The 20,378-nt window shown below is 32.0% G+C and overlaps 1 protein-coding gene and 2 pseudogenes across 3 annotated transcripts in view; 1 reads left to right on the top strand and 2 right to left on the bottom strand.

The window, feature by feature from the left end:
* Positions 1-2,990: 2,990 nt before the first annotated feature.
* LOC129944226 (uncharacterized) overlaps positions 2,991-20,378 on the bottom strand; it is a 93,969-nt gene continuing 76,581 nt past the window's right edge. For all 3 annotated transcript variants that reach the window (XM_056053525.1, XM_056053526.1, XM_056053527.1), the window contains 4 exons: positions 10,950-11,158; positions 10,605-10,831; positions 5,212-5,699; positions 2,991-5,063 (listed from right to left, as the gene is read on the bottom strand). In XM_056053525.1, coding sequence (XP_055909500.1) covers positions 3,334-5,063; positions 5,212-5,699; positions 10,605-10,831; positions 10,950-11,144 — 2,640 coding nt within the window. In that variant the 5' untranslated portion in view covers positions 11,145-11,158 and the 3' untranslated portion in view covers positions 2,991-3,333. The remainder of the gene's footprint in view (positions 5,064-5,211; positions 5,700-10,604; positions 10,832-10,949; positions 11,159-20,378) is intronic.
* On the bottom strand, positions 6,236-6,346 carry LOC129948653 (U5 spliceosomal RNA; annotated as a pseudogene).
* LOC129948631 (U2 spliceosomal RNA) lies at positions 7,066-7,238 on the top strand (annotated as a pseudogene).

Raw genomic sequence — 20,378 nt, 5'->3', positions numbered from 1 at the left:
ACTACGTAGCCACTAGCTTTGTGAATGCGGCCAATGACACATTATATTTTTTTTGACATATTAACAATAATTAAAAAAAAATGAAAACAAACAGATCTTAACGTAGCATAAAATGTCAAAATCTGTTGTCAAAACTCAGTTGCGTCTGTCAAATAAAAAGTAAAATGAACGAATTTCAAGTAAAAAAATGTTTTTTAAAGCAGAACTTTGCTGATTAAAGTTTCAAATATGATCAATTGTCAACATTACTAAAAGAGCAGTATTTTTAAAATAAATGTATAATTCAAAATTCGATCTCATTTTGTTTTTCTTACAGATTCCGCTTTCAACACAAATAAAATTAGTTTTTGTTTGTTAAAGAAAATTATGATGTGCTAGTTATACAGCAATAAATAAAACACACTTGAAATATATACTAAATCTGGATATGGTTGCGTAAGACGAAAACTGTCGTCGAATAAAATGACAGCCATTTTGACGGAAGTGTTTTCAAAATCTAAAAAAGATACATTCGTCTTTTCTCGGCTAAAGTTTAGTTCATTTCGATATACATTTTTTTTAAGTGATACCATTAAATACATTTTTTGACAACGAGTAAGAGCAAATGGCTTGTAAATTTAAATGTTTTAACCCGGTTTATCCAAGCCCATTTCATGCCAACATTTCTTTAAAGAAAAATATTTGGGTGCCAAGTCAGTTGATATTTTATTTAGATGGAAAAGTTGCTTCAACTAAAGGTCTTTTGATCTTAAACCTGGAAACCGAAGGGCCCTGCTTTTTTTTTTAAAGAAATTGAATAGTGTTAGAGATGAAGGCTCTTTTTTGACATGAAAGTAAACCTGTTGATATTAGAGTTGTAGGTACCCTTAGTAAAGGTGATAATAGAAACATTCATCTGCCGGCACATGCAGTGGACGTGTTTCTGAGAAAAAATGTTATAAAAGTACAACTTTTCCGAGAATTGAATTAGGCACGGAAACCACTCCAAATGCATTTCATCCTGAGGCCTACGACTTGCTGATCTCAAAAAAGATTTTGTCAAACGTGTAAGTGGTCACATTTGTATTACGAAGGTTTACCGAAAGAGGTGTTTTTGTTCGACGTCTTTAGACTTTTGGGGAATCCACTTGAAATTGGTCTTATCCGAAACCTTAGACTCCCTGATTGCGCATTTTCCCAGTGGCTATGTATCGGGAATTACTCGTTTCAGGCTAATCGTAGACCATAGCGATATCGCTTATCCTTACGGAAAATAGTCAAGCGCCGGTAAAACACACGACTTGTAGTCCAATTCACGGATCCTTAACGTGACACTATGCGGGTACCAAACGTTTCCTTCAATAAATCAATTGTGGCATGAGCTGTGTGACAGATTGCGCCGCCGTCTTATTGAAACCAAAATTGCAATTCCTTATTCCATAGTTCTTCAATTGATGAACGAAAAAGTCAGTAATCACTGCTATATAGTGGTTACAAGGTTATTACTGTAACGGTCTGGCCAGCATCATTGTTAAGAAAGAACCGAATCATTATTGCAAATACGTCATTTTTTGTTATTGACGTATAATTCAATAAAAAGTTATCTTCATCGGTCAACAAAATTCGCGTGATACCTATTTCGAACACAATCATAATTTTTTAAAATAATATAGAAGTTTCCTTCAGTCCATTTGTGTTTAAATGTCAAAACTAAAAATAAATCATTTGAAAGCTGAAAAAATGGCCGCCAGTTAAAACAGTCTTGCCAAATTTTTTGAATTTGTCAGAACTTTAATTTTCTTTAGCTATAGTCCAAATTGATTATTTGTTCAATTTGTTTAGGTTACTGCTGATTTGAAATCAAATTCAGCAGATCTTAGTTTTGCAAGATTTGTATCATATATAGTGTTCAAATAATATTCCTGAAAACGCCTAAACTAAACGCGAAGTTATACATTGTTAAAACCTAGATTTAAAAATGGATGCCAATAATATGAATACAAGTTATTTTAGGGTTCGAAATATTTTAAAATTCTGAGTTTGGGGTGAGTCTTGATACCTCAGATTGTGAAGGATATAATACAATTTTACCTTAAAAATGGGTTAAGTTAAGCTTATGATTCATTGAAGTCAAGTGTCAGCTACAAATTCCCTAAAAAAAAAATAATATTTCACTTTACCAACAAGTAAAGACCTATGAAAATTATACCACAAATTTTTAAAAGATAAAAAACACTTAACAGTTTGCTTTAAAATAACCTTAAAAAGACGCTGCTTCTTACTATTTGTTTACTATATTTAGCATTAGCGGCTTTAAGCTTACACCAAGCATTTTTTTTAAATTTTACTTAATGTGGATCGCAAGAGGATCACTGGTTGACAAGGTTTTGTTCCTTGAAATCAAATGGCACTTCTGATGGGAATTTCGGCTCCAAAATTACATTAATATATTGTATCTGGTTTTGGGATATTACGTTTTGAAATTCGAAAAAACACAGTCTCGTATTTAAGGGTTTTTGAGACTACTTAAATTCAGGAAGTAGTTTTTTTTCCCAACAAAATTCGTGATGGTTTTCCATTTTTATAATCTACCTTCAATATTCAGTTAAAATATTTAAGTTGTTAGATTTCACCTGTCGCACATATATCTTAGAGAATCTCTGAAACATTTGTGTTAAAAGGGTTTGAAAGTATTTTTTTGTAATCTGTCCTCCAAGCAAGGTTACAATATAATTTTTCGAAAAACATACGTACATTGCAAAAATATAAAAATAATGTTTGGGGCATGTTTTTCGAATATTCAAAATCAGTAATAAATATTTATTTCAAAACCACGAAAGTGTTAAATTCAAGCTACCTACGTTGTGATTTACCTAAGCCTTAAGGTTTTAGGATTTATATAAAGAATATTTCAAAAAACCTAATGTACAATTAATTCCTTTAAAAAAGGATTGGTCTCCTTGTCTTTTGAAATATTAACAATTATAAAATATTAAAAAAGTAAACAAAAATAATTGGATACATTTTTCTTTATTAATCAAAAATTATCATATGAAACCAACAACGTTTTAGTTTTATATTTATCGCTAAGAAAATTATACCATATAACATTTTTGTTTTGTTATACAACTTTTGATTATTTTATTTATATAAAAACACAATTTTAAAATTTTATTATTTATACTGTTATTCATGTTATGTCAATTTATCTAAGGCACATGTGGATTTTATTTGAAACAAAAATCTAAAGAGAAAAACCAACAACTGGTATTCTTCTTTTTAAACAAGATTATTCGAACGATATTGAAATTATTACTGCAAAACGTTAGTTTAACATTACGTTCTAGAATATTTTCAATACGGATTAACAGCAGCAAGTCCAACTCGGCCGCCTGATCTAGCAAATGCTGGTTCTGCATAGCTGTGTCGGTAGCCCTTGGTTAAGTTGGAGAGGCTCTTCGAATTCGATATCGGCAAAGGGGCACCAGGACCGTATCCATCGGATCGCTTTTCATTCGGTCTTTCACGATATTCACGCTGTGGCTGTGGATCTCTGATGTGTTCCCGGACTTCGCGGTGATGATGATACTCCCGATGATCGGTGCGTGAGTCGGGAATATCGCGACTCCTCATTTCATGGTATTCTCGGGGAAGGTCATTCGCATCTCGTGCTGGTTCCCATTGCTCACGGCTGCTCGACCTCGGATGTGGAGCGGGGCATTCTTCTTCGTCGCTCCAGTCATCATATCGGATTCCACTGTCGGCATGCTCGATCGATGATCGCCGTTGGAGATTCCTGGAAGTTGGTGCAATACGCGATGGGGCGTGGACTTGTGCTTCTTTTTCTTCACTGATGTATCTTGTTCGTTCCATTGCTCTAAATTTCTCCTTGGCATCCTTGAATCTGTCCTTGGGTGTGACATTTGAGTTGACAAATTCTCTGGGATCCCGTGACTGTGTCTTTCGACTGTAGGAGAATTCCTTTTCAACATCAAGTTCTTCGGGGACGTGTGATGACTTTTCGCTCCTTGGCAGTGACTTACGGGGACTAATTCTAAGATGTTTTTCCATCTCTGGCTGGTACTCTGCTTTCGGATCATTTTCGAAGGATTTGTATCGCATAGCCTGCGACTTCATCATCTTTTCCATGCTTTCGATGTATGGAATGCTACTTGGTTCCCTGTACGGATTCCGCTCGTTACTGTGAGAGAATAACTCTCGCTCTCGGGGCCTAGATTCGGTAGGTCTCTGACGATCCCTATGCCTTTCGACTGGCCGTTGAACCTCACGTTCACGCTCTGGTGAATGGCTTGGATACTGATGCGACACCGTTTTTGGTTGTGTAAATGGCAGATCAGCAGGATCCACGTAACGATGTCTTCCAAAACGATCTGGCTCTGGGTAACTTTTGACCTTTTTGCCATTGTACTCTTGAAACTTTTGCTTGTCAGTTAGATTTTCTTTCCGGTAACCCATTGGTACGGACACAGCTGGCTGAACTGGGATGTGGTGGTCAACATCAGAATCGTAGTCATCTTCTTCCTCTTCGACCTTGTAGCTTGGCTTCCGCTCCAGTGACAGCTTCTTCTTCAACATCTTGTCTATATGATTGTGGAATCCACCATCGTGAGCGTCATATGACGATTTTTGTGCTGCTGTTGTTGCTGCTGGGTCTTCCTTATATTTACAGAAACCGGTATCTTCTGGTGGTGTATAGTTATGGCTGCGTTCCTTGTATGCGGCGTCATCGTGGTGCTTATCCATGAGCACTCGATTGAACTTTGCATCGTAGTCGGATGGTCGCATGATTATTGGCTTTATTTCATCCTCTTTGTTCCATGACTGTGTTGGCCTGGCAATCGGTCGGAGTTCCTTTTCGCGACTGCCGCTGCCTGCACCTCCGCCACTACTACCACCAGTTAAAGATGGGTTGTAAGGTTTCGATGGAAGATCACGAAGGTAATTATCTTCTGGCGGTTGGACTGCACTTTTACGATTCAGCGGCTGTTTGCGTTCCATTTGAATTTGTGATGGCTTCAAGGCTATGACTGAGTTATCTGCTTCGTTTGACCAGTGTTCATCTTCTATAAAAAAAAAAACAAAACAACACGAAATTAAAATAAAGAATAAACAAAGCAGAGAGTTGAAGAATTGCCGAAGAACATAAATAAGAAGAAGACGATGATTATATAGTTTGTACAATAAAAGAATAAGTTTGCCTAACAGACTTACCACTCGAGCTATTTATGTCTTGCCGTTCTGGACTAGGAGCCAGATCCGAACCGATTCCCGAAGATCCTCGCGATGACATTTGCTGCTTCGCACCCGCTGGCGTAGATGCACCCACAATCAATGAATTTCTACAACGACGCAACTCTATTGCAGCTAGATTACCCTTTGATCTGTGAACGGTATCGTAATCTCTTGGTGGCAGCAACAATGGTGGACCGTTGCCATTTAATTTTGCACGTAATTCGGCTGCCAACGAATCGAAAAGGTCTCCTTTCTGTTTGATTATCGGTGGAGAACGTGACATTGGAGAACCGTTGCGATCCTCGCTACCTTCTGATTCTCGAGTACTATTGCCCGTATCACTACCAAGTGATGAACTAAATCGTTTCGGAGAAGCTTCATGTCTTCGTTGGCCATGTTTCTGCTGCTGGTCAAATTGTTGTGACGATTTATGTGAACCACCATTGGAGATAGGAACGATACCAAGTCTAGAAAAAAAAGAAAATTATGATGTTTAGTATAAAAGGCCAAAATAATGGTTGCATTAAAAATTGTGCTCTAAGATTTTTGTTTCATGGAAGTAGCTTAAAAAACTATTATGCATAGTTTTTTGTTGCAACACGATTGCATTATATTCAGTAGCTTTTAAAAATAGAGCCTTTCAAAGGCTGTATTGACACTGGACTCTTTTTGACATTTTATCTCGCTCCTACAAATTTTTTGGCAGAACAGTCCATTGAGAACTAGGGCTTAGTGACTTACAACTCTCAACTATTCCTGTGTGCGAGTAATGTTGTCTTTTTAACGATTAAGTTTAAATCATTTTTAAAAAACATTAAAAATGTCTGTTTTATTTTCTTGTCTCATTTAAGCTATCAACTTTAAAGGGGATATAATTGTGAGGCCTTAAAATGGTTGCATTAACAGTGTCTAACACCATGAAATATCAAAGAAGAATGTATTCAAAATTAGATCGAAGTAAATTGAGAATAATATTAATATTTGTGATATGGATATGATTATAAGGTCCAACTTTCGTCAGGCCTTTCAAAAATTGTATATTAGACTCATTAGAGTGCTCCGCTCCACGGAAATCTTTAGTAAAAGGCGAAAGATTGAAGCGAAGCCAGAGTGATTTAGCTAGAATGATTGACTCTCTTAAAATGAATGAGAAGAAGGAAATGAATGTGAATTGTAACACAAATAAACTTAAAAAAAAAAAAGATTCTTAAAAATGTAAGGAAAATATCCTTTTTTGTTATAATTTGCTAACGCTTATTTCTCTGCAGTTAGAAATGAGTTGCCGGTTTTAGGGTCTGGTAAGATCATGCAAGATCTTTAATAAAACGATAGTTTCCTCGTTGGTAAGTTAGAAGTCCATACTGAGCTTAAACTTTAACATACATTTTTTCAAAAACTATGTGTAGTAAGTTTTTAAAGAAAATCTTATGAAAAATAATCTACAGGATAGTTACAAAAATGTTTCTTTAGGTATTACCCAAATAAGGAACGTCAAATGTATGTATTTTAAATATTTTGTTAAAACCGCAGTTGAATAAATATTAACCCACAAATTAAATTGCTTTTAGAAAAAATGCTAGTTTTGATATCATTTTATTTTCATTGATGATCACAGTAAGGGATTCTACCTACCATCGATTCTTTCGTAAAAGATCGAAACATAATTCGCTTTAAGGGTTGCAAATTGTAGGTATTTGTTCTTTTGTTCACCCTTCTTTTGTTTTGTTACTACGGGTAGGATTATTTAGGTGGATTTTCATATCCTAGAATATAATTTACAGTTTCTTTCTTCAAAATATATAACATATAGATCACAGTTTTTACCGTTAACTTATCGCTTCTCGGCTTAATTGCTAAGATCAAAGTGTAGTATCTGTTGTTATCAGCTTAACATCTGATAGATCCTCCATCGGGGGACAACAAATGTTAAACTGATTTTTGGAATTAGACGGAATTTTAGAGAGACTTCGACAATATTATTTTGAATGTTAAAATAAGAACTTTTAAGGCTTTAGAAATTAGGCATGGGTACTTCAAACTGCTTAGTACTGCCATTTTCCGAATGCTTAGCAAGTAAGTACTTAAATATCAAAGAATTCAGCAGTTTTTCCAGTAGTTGATTACTACAATTTTCCACCTCTGTCACGGGTCGTCCTTGTATTGCAGTACTGCCAGGATCAGCCCAATAAATGATTTAAAAAAAACGTAGAAGTTTTGAAAATTGCAATGCAACTAAAGAATCATTTTAAAACTAAGGTTTTGACCTCAACTCTTTTGTTTTGCGTTAATGTGAGAATTCAATTGTATATGTACTTGACATGTGTCTAAGACGGGATCACTACGATATTCATATGATTCGGTAATCTTTTAAAAAAAGAAAATATCACTGCAAGAGTAACCACTGGACCCCATTTGACTTAAAATAGACCTATTATTAAACTTAACTCAGTAAGCAGAGACTTTTCTTTTGAGATTTTCGAGAGCTTTTAATTTTTTAAAATTACATAATTATTGAAATTTGTCAACAAAATTAATATTTCTTTCTTTTATTTTAAGTCTTAAAAGCTGTCATTTCGACGTTTAACGCATTAAAAGCAATAATGGCTGAAACATAAACAGGCTTCGGCTTTGATAGACGTTTACAAGTTCAGCCATAGGAATTCAATGTATGCAATCACAATTAAGCTGTAAAAAAGTCAACAAGCAAAATAAATTTGCTTTTGGAGTAATTCCCATTCGTTATAATATTTTGTATCATATTTTTTTTATTTTTATTGTGAGCTCATTGTTAGCTTTTTCAGATTACTGACAAATTTGACAATTTTGTAAGCTTAAACAATAGCCTAGTTTTCCCCTTAGGTTAAAGGAAATACTTAAATATAGAAGAAGGATCCAGTTTAATTCTTATCAGTCTTGTGCCCAAGTACATACTTTTAATTTGAACTTCATCTAACCAGATCATTTTGCAGTAACCTGGTTTAGGTTCCCTCATTACTAAAATTCATTTAGCCTTAACCTAATTTAAAGAAAAAAATTAATCTAAGCTGAAAACATTTTGAGAGTGATTTGAATGTTTAGGATGTATGTAGGTGTATGAAAATAGCTACACAATTATGGAATTATATCACTTGCAGTATTTTTGTATCGATATGTATTTGGAAACGTGTTCACCACATTTTATCATTTCATCATTGATATTCAATTGCTTAAATGTTAACAAGCTTGTTTTTTAGGTCTAAGAAATAAACCTTTAACAGAATGTTTTATAAAGATCATTATACCGGTATGCAGACGTTGTTGGCCTCGATAAAACAAAAAAATAAGATAAAAACAAAATAAACAAATCTCAAGTACCTCTGTCTATGTATATACTTTTACGAATAGGTAAAGTAAAGGGTATAAGTACAAGTATAAAGTTAAGTACACTCAAGCATCATCACATCAATCTTTCTATTTTAAATGTTTGCCTCTTGAAAAAAATACCAAAAATATTTGAACTGACATTTTTATTTTGTTATGAAAGATACGACTCTGTGTGTTGTACGGCTGCGCCTTAATCGGTTGCATCATCATTTTTCCCCTACTCCCCCGCCGCCGCATACCGCCAGTGATGTTTATGTTTTGGCTAAATGTATGTCATCGGATTGAATCTGACTTTACTTTAAAAAAATCATTTGGCATTTTGTATAGAGTTCATCCCTTTCACCAATGGTTCCCCCATCTTCTGGCTGTGTGTTCATCAAATCGCAGCATCACGTTGAGATGGTTTAATGAACAAATAAAAATGAAAAAAAAATAATCTTGCTATATCGTCTCAAATCGTAACCAACTATTTGCGGAATTGTAAATAACACAAAAATAAAGCTAAACAATGCTGTGCAAATTTTTTCAGTAGTTTTGAAAAAGGAACTAAAGCCAAATGGTCCTCATTTGTTGACATACACAGAATTATGACGACAAATTTAACTATATATTCAATGAAATCAATTTTTCCTAAATAAAGCCTTCCTTAAAGTGTTTGTTCTGGTTAAAAGTTAGACAAGGCGCCTTATTCTTCCTAATACAGCCTTTTATACACCGCACTTTGAATATTTGTGGTTGATTATAAGCAATAGCTGGGTTTAAAAAATAAAGACGGAAGATTGAATTACTCTGTTTTTTTTTTCCATTATTCAATGGACCTGTATCTGTTTCCATTTATCTTTGTGCATCTGTGCCTCAACAGTCGTCGAGTGCAGCTCAGTGTAACACATTCATGCATACATATCTTGTATTACGGAGTAGTTGAGTTGAACTAAGCTGAGCTCCTGCAACGTGCCATTACATCACATTCAAATCTTTGCTTCCTAAACTTGGTCGAAGCAGCAAGTAACCATATAGCTCTGGGGTTACATCCAGAGAAATTTTAGAGAGACTTCGACAATATTATTTTGAATGTTAAAATAAGAACTTTTAAAGCTTTAGAAATTAGGCATGGGTACTTAAAACTGCTTAGAACTGCCATATTCCGAATACTTAGCAAGCATTCGCAAGTAAGTATCAAAGTATTCAGCAGTTTTTCCAGTAGTTGATTACAACAATTTTCCTATAAATAAGTTATAAATTGAAAGTTCTTGAAAGTGTTTATCAAATACTTGAAGGTGCGATTAAGTATCTGATAAACTTAATAATTCTAAATAGTACTTTTATACTTGATACTTTTTCAAGTAAATATGCTAAAATCCGCCTGATAAAAGTACCAATACTGAGAATAGGTGCACTTCAGAAAATTAAAGTCTTTTAGTGTCTGTAGTGTTACTTCTTCTTTCTTTTATGATTATTCAAATTTAATTTATGTGCAAAACTTTATAAAATAGTTTGTTGAAAGTTACCACCTATTCAAGGTCATTTCCATGGTGTTAATTTTAATATCAGTTTTTTTCTCTCAGTGTAGAATATTGCAAGACTTAATCTATCTTCACAGATCAACACAGCATCACTCAGATGCATTTCAACAAAGTTATCTCCATTTCAAGACTACTAACGGCATACAGTAAAAAAGCATTCAAAAAAACAAAAAATAATTAATTGACAAAAAATGCATTATTGCTTGTCACACTTTATGGCGTTCGATTTATTTATGCTCCATAGCTGATGGAGCTTGTGCTTGTTATAGCTTCCTCCTTTTAAGCAAGTCGTATGATAGCTCTAAGGTTTGTTGTTTTTATTTTTCTTACATTATATTTTCTGCATTTTAATTTCGTTGATATGTTTTTATCACTTTCACTCAATGGATTACAACTATACACAACTTTTTTACAAGAAGTCTAAACCATAAAAGATGCATTTGGTTGCATTTATTCGTATAGACATATGTGTTAGACGTAACTCACCTGGATTCCAATTCCTCGAAACGTTTTTGATTCTCAGGCCGATTTATTAGGATCTGCAATTGCTGATGTAATGCTTCGGCTGTTGTTTCTGAATCACATCTGTAAGCATGCACATGTAGGGGACATTTTGTTGCCGGATTATAAAGTAATAGGACACATGCAACAATGTCTTCAGATTGTACGGAACTGGTTATGGCACTATGCGGAATGAAGTGTTTTGATGAACCCTTTTTTTGGTTGTTGTATCGAATTAAAGATGAAAAGAAATAAAGAAAACAAAAAGGTAAACTCGGAAATAAAAGAGAAGATAGGTTAGTTTATGTGATGACAGTTCTGTGTACATACCTGTAAAATTTTGATTCCCTTATGTGACACCTGTAATGTGACCTTTAATGGTTCTTGATCACGTGATCTATCGATTAGGTATGGGAGAACGGAATTTATAACTCTTGGACCTCGTAAGCCTTTGGCTTCATCAGCACCCAAAAACCAAACATAATATGATGCCTTTTGTACATCACGACGCAGTCGTAGAGCCATTTGTGCAGTTACATCTATAAATATAATGAAATTCAAATATAAATTATAATTATCAACTGCTCTCTTTTAAATAAAAAGACTTGTAAGTCTCAAATATAATTTAACAATATTGTAAAACTAAAGAATCCAGAAGAAAAAAAACGACAAAAAGTTCTCATTGAAATATTAGCTGCTTTCCACCCCATACATAGTTAAACCTTACCATTCACTCATCAGATTACCCTAAGCTCTATTGTGAAGAAGAGAGAATCGTTTTTTAGCCGTACTACACGAATGTGGAATTGCTTATAAAGATATGTCTTAGAATGTCTGTAATGTAAACTGATACCTCCTTCCTAGCCCTAAGTGTGCTGGTTGTGTCATTGGTCCCTAATAAGTTAAAGCATTGAAAACTTATAAGTTTGTATACTAAAATCACTCACTATAATATTTTGTAATATTAAACATCAACTCTCAAAATATATCGTCCACATAAAATAACACCTTTCACAAAATCAATTTTATGTTTTCAAAACATGAAAAATAAAACTTGTATCTCTCTACGCATTCGTTGCGTGTCGATTCACCAAATTGATCACGAAAAACTGCCGCAATCTACCATCGCCAATTGGTTTGTATATCTTATATACGACCAAAGTTATATTAAAATCTAAAACTCTGATCGGAAAGGGGCGTCCGGCTTAACCGGTAGTAAAAAAATATAAGCGTATAAATAAGTAACGCTTTCGGAACTTAATTTCTCTTTTAATTTAATTTAAAAATACAATTTTCAAACGCATCATTTTCTAAGTTTTGGTGAAATTTTCGTCATTTTATTTTCTTTCCTCTATGATATACAACATTACTGCAATCAGTAATATTGTGCATTTATATGCACGTATATATAGCTGCATTGATTAAAGTGTGTTCATTGGTCTGCAATAAGTGGACCAAATCATCAGGTTTAACATGAGTTTTTTCTCCTTCAGATCTTCATCATGGTCGTCGTTGTCGCGTTCGATAGTCTGATAGTCTATATAAAAAGAGTTGTTCGATTTGTAATTATTATCCGTCTGGGGGTATAAAAACAAAAAAAAAGTCGTTCACTAGAAAACTGGGCAATCTACAATAAATATTACAACTTCAGTAGGTTGACTTATCATCAAAATGTATCCGCACGCAGCAGTTTTGTGTTGTTGTTGGGTATCTTGTTTGTCTAGAAATCGGATGTGCCTCCCATTGAAAGAGATCAGTAATGTTGGCTGGTGTGGTTCATTTCTTTTCGTTGTTGCCTTCAACACCCATGTGAATGGAAACATTGATTTAAGTTGTTAAATACACTGATAGAAAAACCTATAATTTGACTTTCCAAAAACGTTCTTGGATTTGCATTGAATAAAAATAATTTAATAAGTCTGCATTGTTATATAAACCTAAATATTTTAGTCGTTTCTTGATCTTGTAAATATTCTCAGATTATACCTTTTAATAACCAATCTCCTCTTCAACCTTCTTCTTTTTAAGATTAAGGTAAATAGGAATTAAAATTGCTTTTAATTTAAACTTGTTTTGAAATGTTTCATGACTCAAAATTTTGTTCTCAGTGTATAAAGTCTAGCTAGAAGAAAGGTATAAAAGTATCTTCAAGGAAATTATCCAATCAGCAACTTTATGGACTTTTTTATATCTACCTATACAAAGTTTATGTGCAGTGTGCACTCTATCATCACCTTGGCACAGCTTGAAATTCTAGATCAAGTTCAGTAGTCTTATACCATTCGCCTCGTTCTAAACGACATCACTTAAAGTGTATAAAGCGATGATTTGTCTGATGTGGCTTTACGAAATAGCAGACATCTAAAGACATCATCTTTGAAATACATAAACTGAATACATACATACATATATATTTCTCTCTTTATTTGATTTATTCTGTTGACTTATTTCATTCAGAAGAAGAAAGTAAACCGAGAAGAAATAAAAATATATGTTGGGATGTATTTTACTGTTGAGTGCTTTACTGTCTACAAACTATCATCTTTGCAGACTGATAGTTTTTCATTTCTGTGCACACACTTCTTGAGTGCATAAGTTTATGTATTATTTTAAAAATAGATTAACCTGTTAGTTTGCCCTAAAAAAGATTTCTTTGTTGAACTCAAAGGTCTGTTTGCAAAGTTGTTGCAATACAAACAAAATAGTTTGTTTGTTTGACATATTTTGCTATAAACTATATCTAAGCTATATCTAAAAAACTTACTTGGATTTAATATACAGCTATAAAATAGTCAAGAATAAGCTTAAACAAAATTATTTCACATCGTAAAGTGCAAGTTTTGATTTGTCAAATTGTAAAAGTTTTCTTACTGGCACGCCAATTGCATTTCAAGTTTGTAAAACAAAAGAGCTGGCAAGAAAACTCGTTTTTGTGAAATTCAATGCTTTTGTCAAAGCTTTTGAAACAAAACAGCTGACAATCAAACTTAAAAAAAAGAAAGCTATATCACATATCATTCAAAAGTATTCAAAATGTTAAATTTTGTGTGTTTGAGGAAATGAAAGAAAAATTTTAGTTAACAGATTTAAAATAACAAGTCAAATTTAAGTCAATAAATTGATTTGTTCTTAGTTTCAAACTATATGAATAAAAATTTAAAAACTAAGTAACTAATCATAAAGTTGTAAAATACAATTAAATTGATTCTATGGAAGAAGTGGTTATGGCAATTCCAAAAATGAACTATAACTCTGCCAATTTATTGAAAATAATAATGGATGATTCCATATAGTGATTACTACCAAACAACGTTTTTTTGACCTTATGTCTAACATTAATGTAATTGTTATCACCACCTATCATCAACAACTTAACCTTTCTTAAGCTTTCAGTATCAAAACATACCCGCTGTGTTTGCTTAAGACAATCAATCATATTGCAAGATTAGACAGGTACCCTAAAATAAAAACAAACATTAAATAATACAATTTGGCCTTGGACCTTTGAGAGGTTTTTATAAATATCAACATAAAATTTAGAAATGAAAATAAATCAAAATACAATGAAGTTAGGTATACCTGGTTAAAGTAATTTCCGTTATGGTCAAAGAAAAATATAACAACTAAGTGGGAAATCAAAATGTCTACATTTATAGATAGAAGAATAAAGGTAAGGTATAGACGTACATCAACAACTAGCGAAGCTAAATACAAAAACACGCTTTAAGGCTCTTTCAACAATTCATAATTTATTGAGGTTACGTATCGAATGAAAACTAAAAGTGAAAACCACTTCAACGTTACAGAGAGTGCCATGAGGCACCAAACAAACACAGACCCACACATGAGTTCCATACTAAATTTAAGTTAAGAAACTACAACAAAAAGACTATCTTGGTGCAACAACAACTGTTTTGTTATACCATGTTATACATATATAGTTAACATCGACGAATCACGTCCTTCAAGAAAATTCGCGCTTGCTGCACCTTGATGGCCTTTTATGATCATCAGTCAAGTCAGTGGACTTGAGTTGCTTTTCTTTTTTGTTTGTGTTCGGTTTGTTTTATTGCTGTTGCTAGATCCCTTCACTACAACTTCAAGAAATAGTGCAACGTGCAGTTTTAGTATATTTTATTTCAAATACAATTTGAGGAGTATTGGACATTTTCAGACATATTATATTCAATTTGTAATCACACCAGCTACGGGCAGGTTCAGGCAGTACAAGGGAATTAAAAGTAAGGCAAGTTTCTAGTACCAGCTGTCAAAAAATTGTTCTTCATATAAGGCATTGTTTTGGAAAGTTGGGTCTTTCAAAAATTTTGTTAAATATAAATTCAATAGACAATTTATCTGCTATGATTAATTTCCTTAAATAATTGGAGAATTTGTATGGTTTCTATGAAGAAATGCGAAGGTTAGTTTAATGCATTAGTTAGTTTAAAAAACTTCTTTATAATAGCATCGAGTTAGTGCTATTATCAAACTATTACGTGAATTGTTTCAAAACAAAGTTCATCTTATAACATCTTAAAGAACCTCTACACATGTACGAATAGTGAATATTCTAAAGTCCATTTATACTGAGGTAAGTTATTTGAATTGAAAATGGTAACACACTGGCCTGTTTTATTTCAGTCACTGTCATTTTCTAAAAGTTAAAGTTAGAAGAACGACTTTCAATAGTACAAAAATACAAAAGAGTTGTAAGCTTTAAATTCATTTAATTCATGTACTGAAAAGACATACATTATTATTAAACTATAGAAATATTATTTAAAAAAAGTTAATAATTGATCAAACTAACTTTGTCGCTAATTATTTATTTGTGGGTGAAGTTTGGAGCTTTAACTTAAGCTTAAATATGTTAAACCATTAATAAGCAAACACGCGCATTACTAAAAAAATAAAAATGCAATAGTTTATGGATAACTTCTCTGTTTTAAACATTTTCAGATAATCAACACAAAACTATTAATAACCTCAAATATCAAAACCTCTGCAATAAATATGTTCGCCTAAAATGAATACAAACAAATTAAATATAAATGACTATGAAAGTTATACGACTTAAAATAAATATGCACGTATCTGGTTTTTATATATAGTGGGTTTGATGTTTGCCATATAACAAATGCCCGTGACTATATTACAAAAAAAAATTATACCAATTAAATAAATTGGAATTATTTATCTTTATTGATAGGAATTTATTAGAGAAAGTGAAAATTGAGAGTTTTAAAATAAGTGCATAATGACAATAAAAAGAATATGGATATCAAATATACTCCACTCAGTGCCATAAAAGTTTTAACATAAACAAATAATTGAAAACCTCTTTGAAGATTTTAACATTTAATGAATGTTTCAATCTTTTTGAAAATTTATTCGATTTGAATGGAAATGCAGAGAATCATAATTCAATGTAAATCGATACAAACACATACTCGTATGTCAAAGCATATGCTTTTTTCCAAAGATCTTAAGACCATTTCCGAATTTCAAATGTACTCTTGGACCACTTTAAAATTAATGCTAATGCAACATGACAGAAGTTTTGTTTGATAGTACTCGTAGATGATTATATTGGAGAATAACACGTTTGAAATTGATAATAAAATGCATAACTTTTTGTATAGGAAGTTTGTTTCGTGTTTTATTCATTTAGCGAGCCATGATCTAGATTTTAAATACACAGTTTAAGTGTGTTATGCAAATTATAAACATAAATTATAAATTCAATTGCAGCTTGCAAAGTTGTAAAATTAAATTAAGTTTTTGTCAGGAAATGCTAAGAACTTAGGGGGTGGGGTAAAGTTTTAAGGGCCGAATTAATGTGAACTACTCGAACACTTAAGCCTCTTTACCATTTTAAGCGTCGTTAATTATCAGGATGGTGGCAAGAAATGGAAAATTTTCGAAGAAAGTCATCTTCAGTGACAAAGCAAATTTTCACCTCAGTTGATTTGTCAATTATCAGAATTGCCGCATTTGGCCGAATGATAATCCAAGAGTGATTGTCGAAAAACCAATGAGAGTGAATGGTTTGGGCTGGCGACATTACCGGACTTTATTTTTACCAAAAGGCAGTTTCTGTGATTGGTGTTCGCTATCATGAGATGGTTACGTACTTTTTATTTCCCGAATTGGAAGATATGGATGTGGACGATATGTGGTTTCAACAGGACGTTGTCACTTGCCACACAGCTTACAAAATGATGATCATGTGATTTGACATCTTTGGGGTTATTTGAAAGAAAAGATGTACGTCGATAAACCAGCAACAATTCAAGAGCTAAAGAATGAGATTCGGCACATTAAGGTCATAGAACCTCAATTATGCCTCAGCGTCATCCAAAATTTGGACCATCGAATGGAGGTATGTCGCCGAGGTCGCAGAGGGAATTTAGACGATAATTTGTTCCATACATAATAATTGAACCATACCAATACTATCACAATTCAATGAATTGCCAATAATTTTTTAAATAATTTGTGTTTTTTTCAAAATCAATATCGGCCCTTAAAATTTAACCACCCATTAGTAAAGCTTTGATTTTGTATAGATCCAACAATCTTTACTTATTAACTTCAAATAGGTCGTTATTGTAATCGGGTTTGTCGAATTTAAAATTTTGATATTCCTTGTTTTTCTTCGTCGTCCATAGCTCAAGAACCAGTAGATTTATCGACTTCAAATAATTTTTTTTATACAGATAATAATGACATGCTTCCATCCCCGACAACAGTACTCGCACACAGGAATGGTTGAGAGTTGTCAGTCACTAGGCCCTAGTTCTCAAACTCAAAAAGTTCCCAAAAAAAATGCAGAAAGGATTTCAAAAAAATTTGAACAGAAGGTATGTTTTAGCATAACAGTTTTAAAAAAAATGTGAAATTTTTGATTAACGATAAACGGATCTCACGAACCAATAACGCCAGAAGCTTGAATTAAATTTTATATTACATATTCTAAAGAGATACCAAATAAGAATACTTTTGGAAAAATCCAACTAACATTTTTATTATAGATCAAAAAAAAAAATGATTTATCTCCAAAAAAAATGTGTGAAACGAAGAATAACGTCCTTACCATTTAGTACAATTTTAAGAAAAATTGAATCGGCAATTCTTTTTATAAAAATAAAAACCTAAAAAAAACAATACTCAAAGTTAGTTAAAAATTGATTTTTGACTCAATTATCTTTTCCAAAAATTGATCTTATGGCTTCCAACTAATTTTATCTCAAAAATTCAAATTCAATTTCAAAATTCAAAAATTAAAAGTATTGGCTTCAAACTAATTTTTACTTATAAGAAATATTGTTTTCGACATTCGGTAACATTTTGAGAAAATTTAAATTGACACTTTTCGAACAAAAAATATGAAACTAAAAAAGGCATTACTAAAAGTTTGGCAAAATTTATATTCGACTTAAAATATCTTTTCAAAAATTTAAAGTATAGGTTTAATTAGTTTTATTTTATAAAAAATATTATTCTCAACATTCGACAAAATTGTGAGAAAAATCGAATTGACATTTTTCTTACAAAAAAAAAAAACTTATAAAAAAACAATACCAAAACTTGGTAAAAATTTTGTTTCGACTCGAATATCTTTTAAAAATTTAAAATATTGGCTTCAAACTTATTTTATCTCATAGAAAATATTGTTTTCGACATTCATTACATTTTTTATAAAAATCCAACATCCGTTTCTTATACATAAATAAAATCTACAAAAAATAGTACGTAGTACGTAATATTGTAAGTTTTGATGTTCTGTTCTCGATATTTCGTGAAAAGTTGAAGTTGACTTCAAATTAATTTCAGTCATCCAATTAATAAAAAATGCTACTGAAATTGGTGATAATTGGCTTTCGTGGGAATAGTCTTTAATTCCTTTTTCGCAGAGGGCAGACATTTTTTTTCGGACGAAACCCAAAGAAAAATTTCTGGTATTAGAAATATTCACTTTTAGGTGTAGAAAGGGCATTTTTACCACCTATCAATATTTTATAGTGTAATTTAGCAGAGTTGATAGTCACAGGATTGCACGGTACCATTTTTCTAATTTTGGAACAAATATCTGGACTAAACAATTTCATAAATTCAACTTTTAAATTGTTTCATTTTCAAAAGTTTCTGTTTTGGCTACAAGTAAATAGCAAGTAGCTTCTTAATGTTGCGCAGTTCATTTATGGAGCGATTTTACCTAATCCTCTCTTCAAGTATCCGATCCTAGATTCAATTTAATATTAAAGAAGTGTAGTACAACTCACTGACTAAATGTAAATAGAATTCAGATAGTTAACACTTTTCAAGGCTATTTATACAAAAAAGAGACATCTTGCATTATTTCTATAGGGAATGTTAATTTTACCAATTTTATATATTGCTCCTCTCATCAAAAAACTATTAGGACAGCAATAAAATTAATTTATTATGTTGCATGTGTTCGCAACACATGCCTGTGTCTTCGTTTTGATTAAACTTGAACTGGAATTCGTTCACACTATTTATCAATTCATTGCCCACAACCTTGAGTGCAACAAACCGTGATGGATATAATAAAAATAACTGCGTTGTTTTACGGTTTAGCCAAAAAGCAAACAAACCTTTTCAAAATCTAAATTGCGAAGAGCCTAAGTATATTGTAACGTTTAAGACTCATTTATTTTACCTTTTATTGCTTTAAATTGCTAATTATGTAGCCACAGTGGGTCTGATGTGAGCTTATTTCAGAATAAGATAGTTCGAATAATAAAACACATACCTACTACTCCCACATTTGTTTCTTAATGTTTTATTTGTTCGTATTTTTATTTTGTTGTAAAAACGTAGAAATTGCGAGAAGAAATAATCGCAATTCTTTTTTTTTTTTGAAAAACTCATTCTTTTTGGGCTCATTAGCTATGAAATAAAAATAAAATAAATTGTGATGCGAAAAGTCATTCTAGGCAAACCCCAGAGAAACAGAATAGAACGAGAACAGATGAAGACAGAAAATAAAAATGTTACTGAAATACATAATTCTTGATAAAATAATGGGGTCACCAGTTATAAGGCAATTTATTTTACACTTGGTAAAATGCTGCAAAGAATACGTAATGGTATTACTGTTTTATTCTTCTTAAATTCCTCTAACACAAAAGAATCACCATCAAATAATGATGGTAAATAATATTTTTGTTTTGTTTTTGTTTGCATTAGTTTCATTTTATATTGTTGAAGTTTATTTGCTTTGTTTTTGGTTTTATTAAAAGTTAAAGATTTAGACAATTGCTTGGAGCCAAAGATACTCTATATATAGAGTTCGTCTATTAAAGATTGAAAATTAACTTTTCTAGTTGAGTTTTGCTTCTGATTTGTTTTTAATTTAAAGATAAAGATTTAAAGATAATTAAAAAATAATGTTTCCGTTATTGGGATTGTCAGATAGTAAACTGTTAAAGTCTAATTACCCATATTTTATCATAGAAGCGAAATTTTTTAAAGGCTATCAAATTATTTATTCGATTATTGATTCAAACAAACTTGAAAGTTTCAAGATTTCCAATAATGCATATAAAAGCTAGAGTATAATTTAGTTGATCTTTATTTAATAACTTTATAGAGGAAGTTATTTTAATGGATCCGATTTGTCAAATTAAAAATGTTGACATTTCTCGACGTTTGAAGGTCCCTAGACTCAAAATAAAAGATTTTTAGAAAGATGTCTATGCGTTCGTGTGTACGTACGTAAAATAAAAAAAT

Source organism: Eupeodes corollae, chromosome 2 (genome assembly GCF_945859685.1).
Source record: "Eupeodes corollae chromosome 2, idEupCoro1.1, whole genome shotgun sequence".
Classification (NCBI taxonomy): Eukaryota; Metazoa; Arthropoda; class Insecta; order Diptera; family Syrphidae; genus Eupeodes; species Eupeodes corollae.
This window is presented reverse-complemented; position numbering and strand designations above follow the sequence as displayed.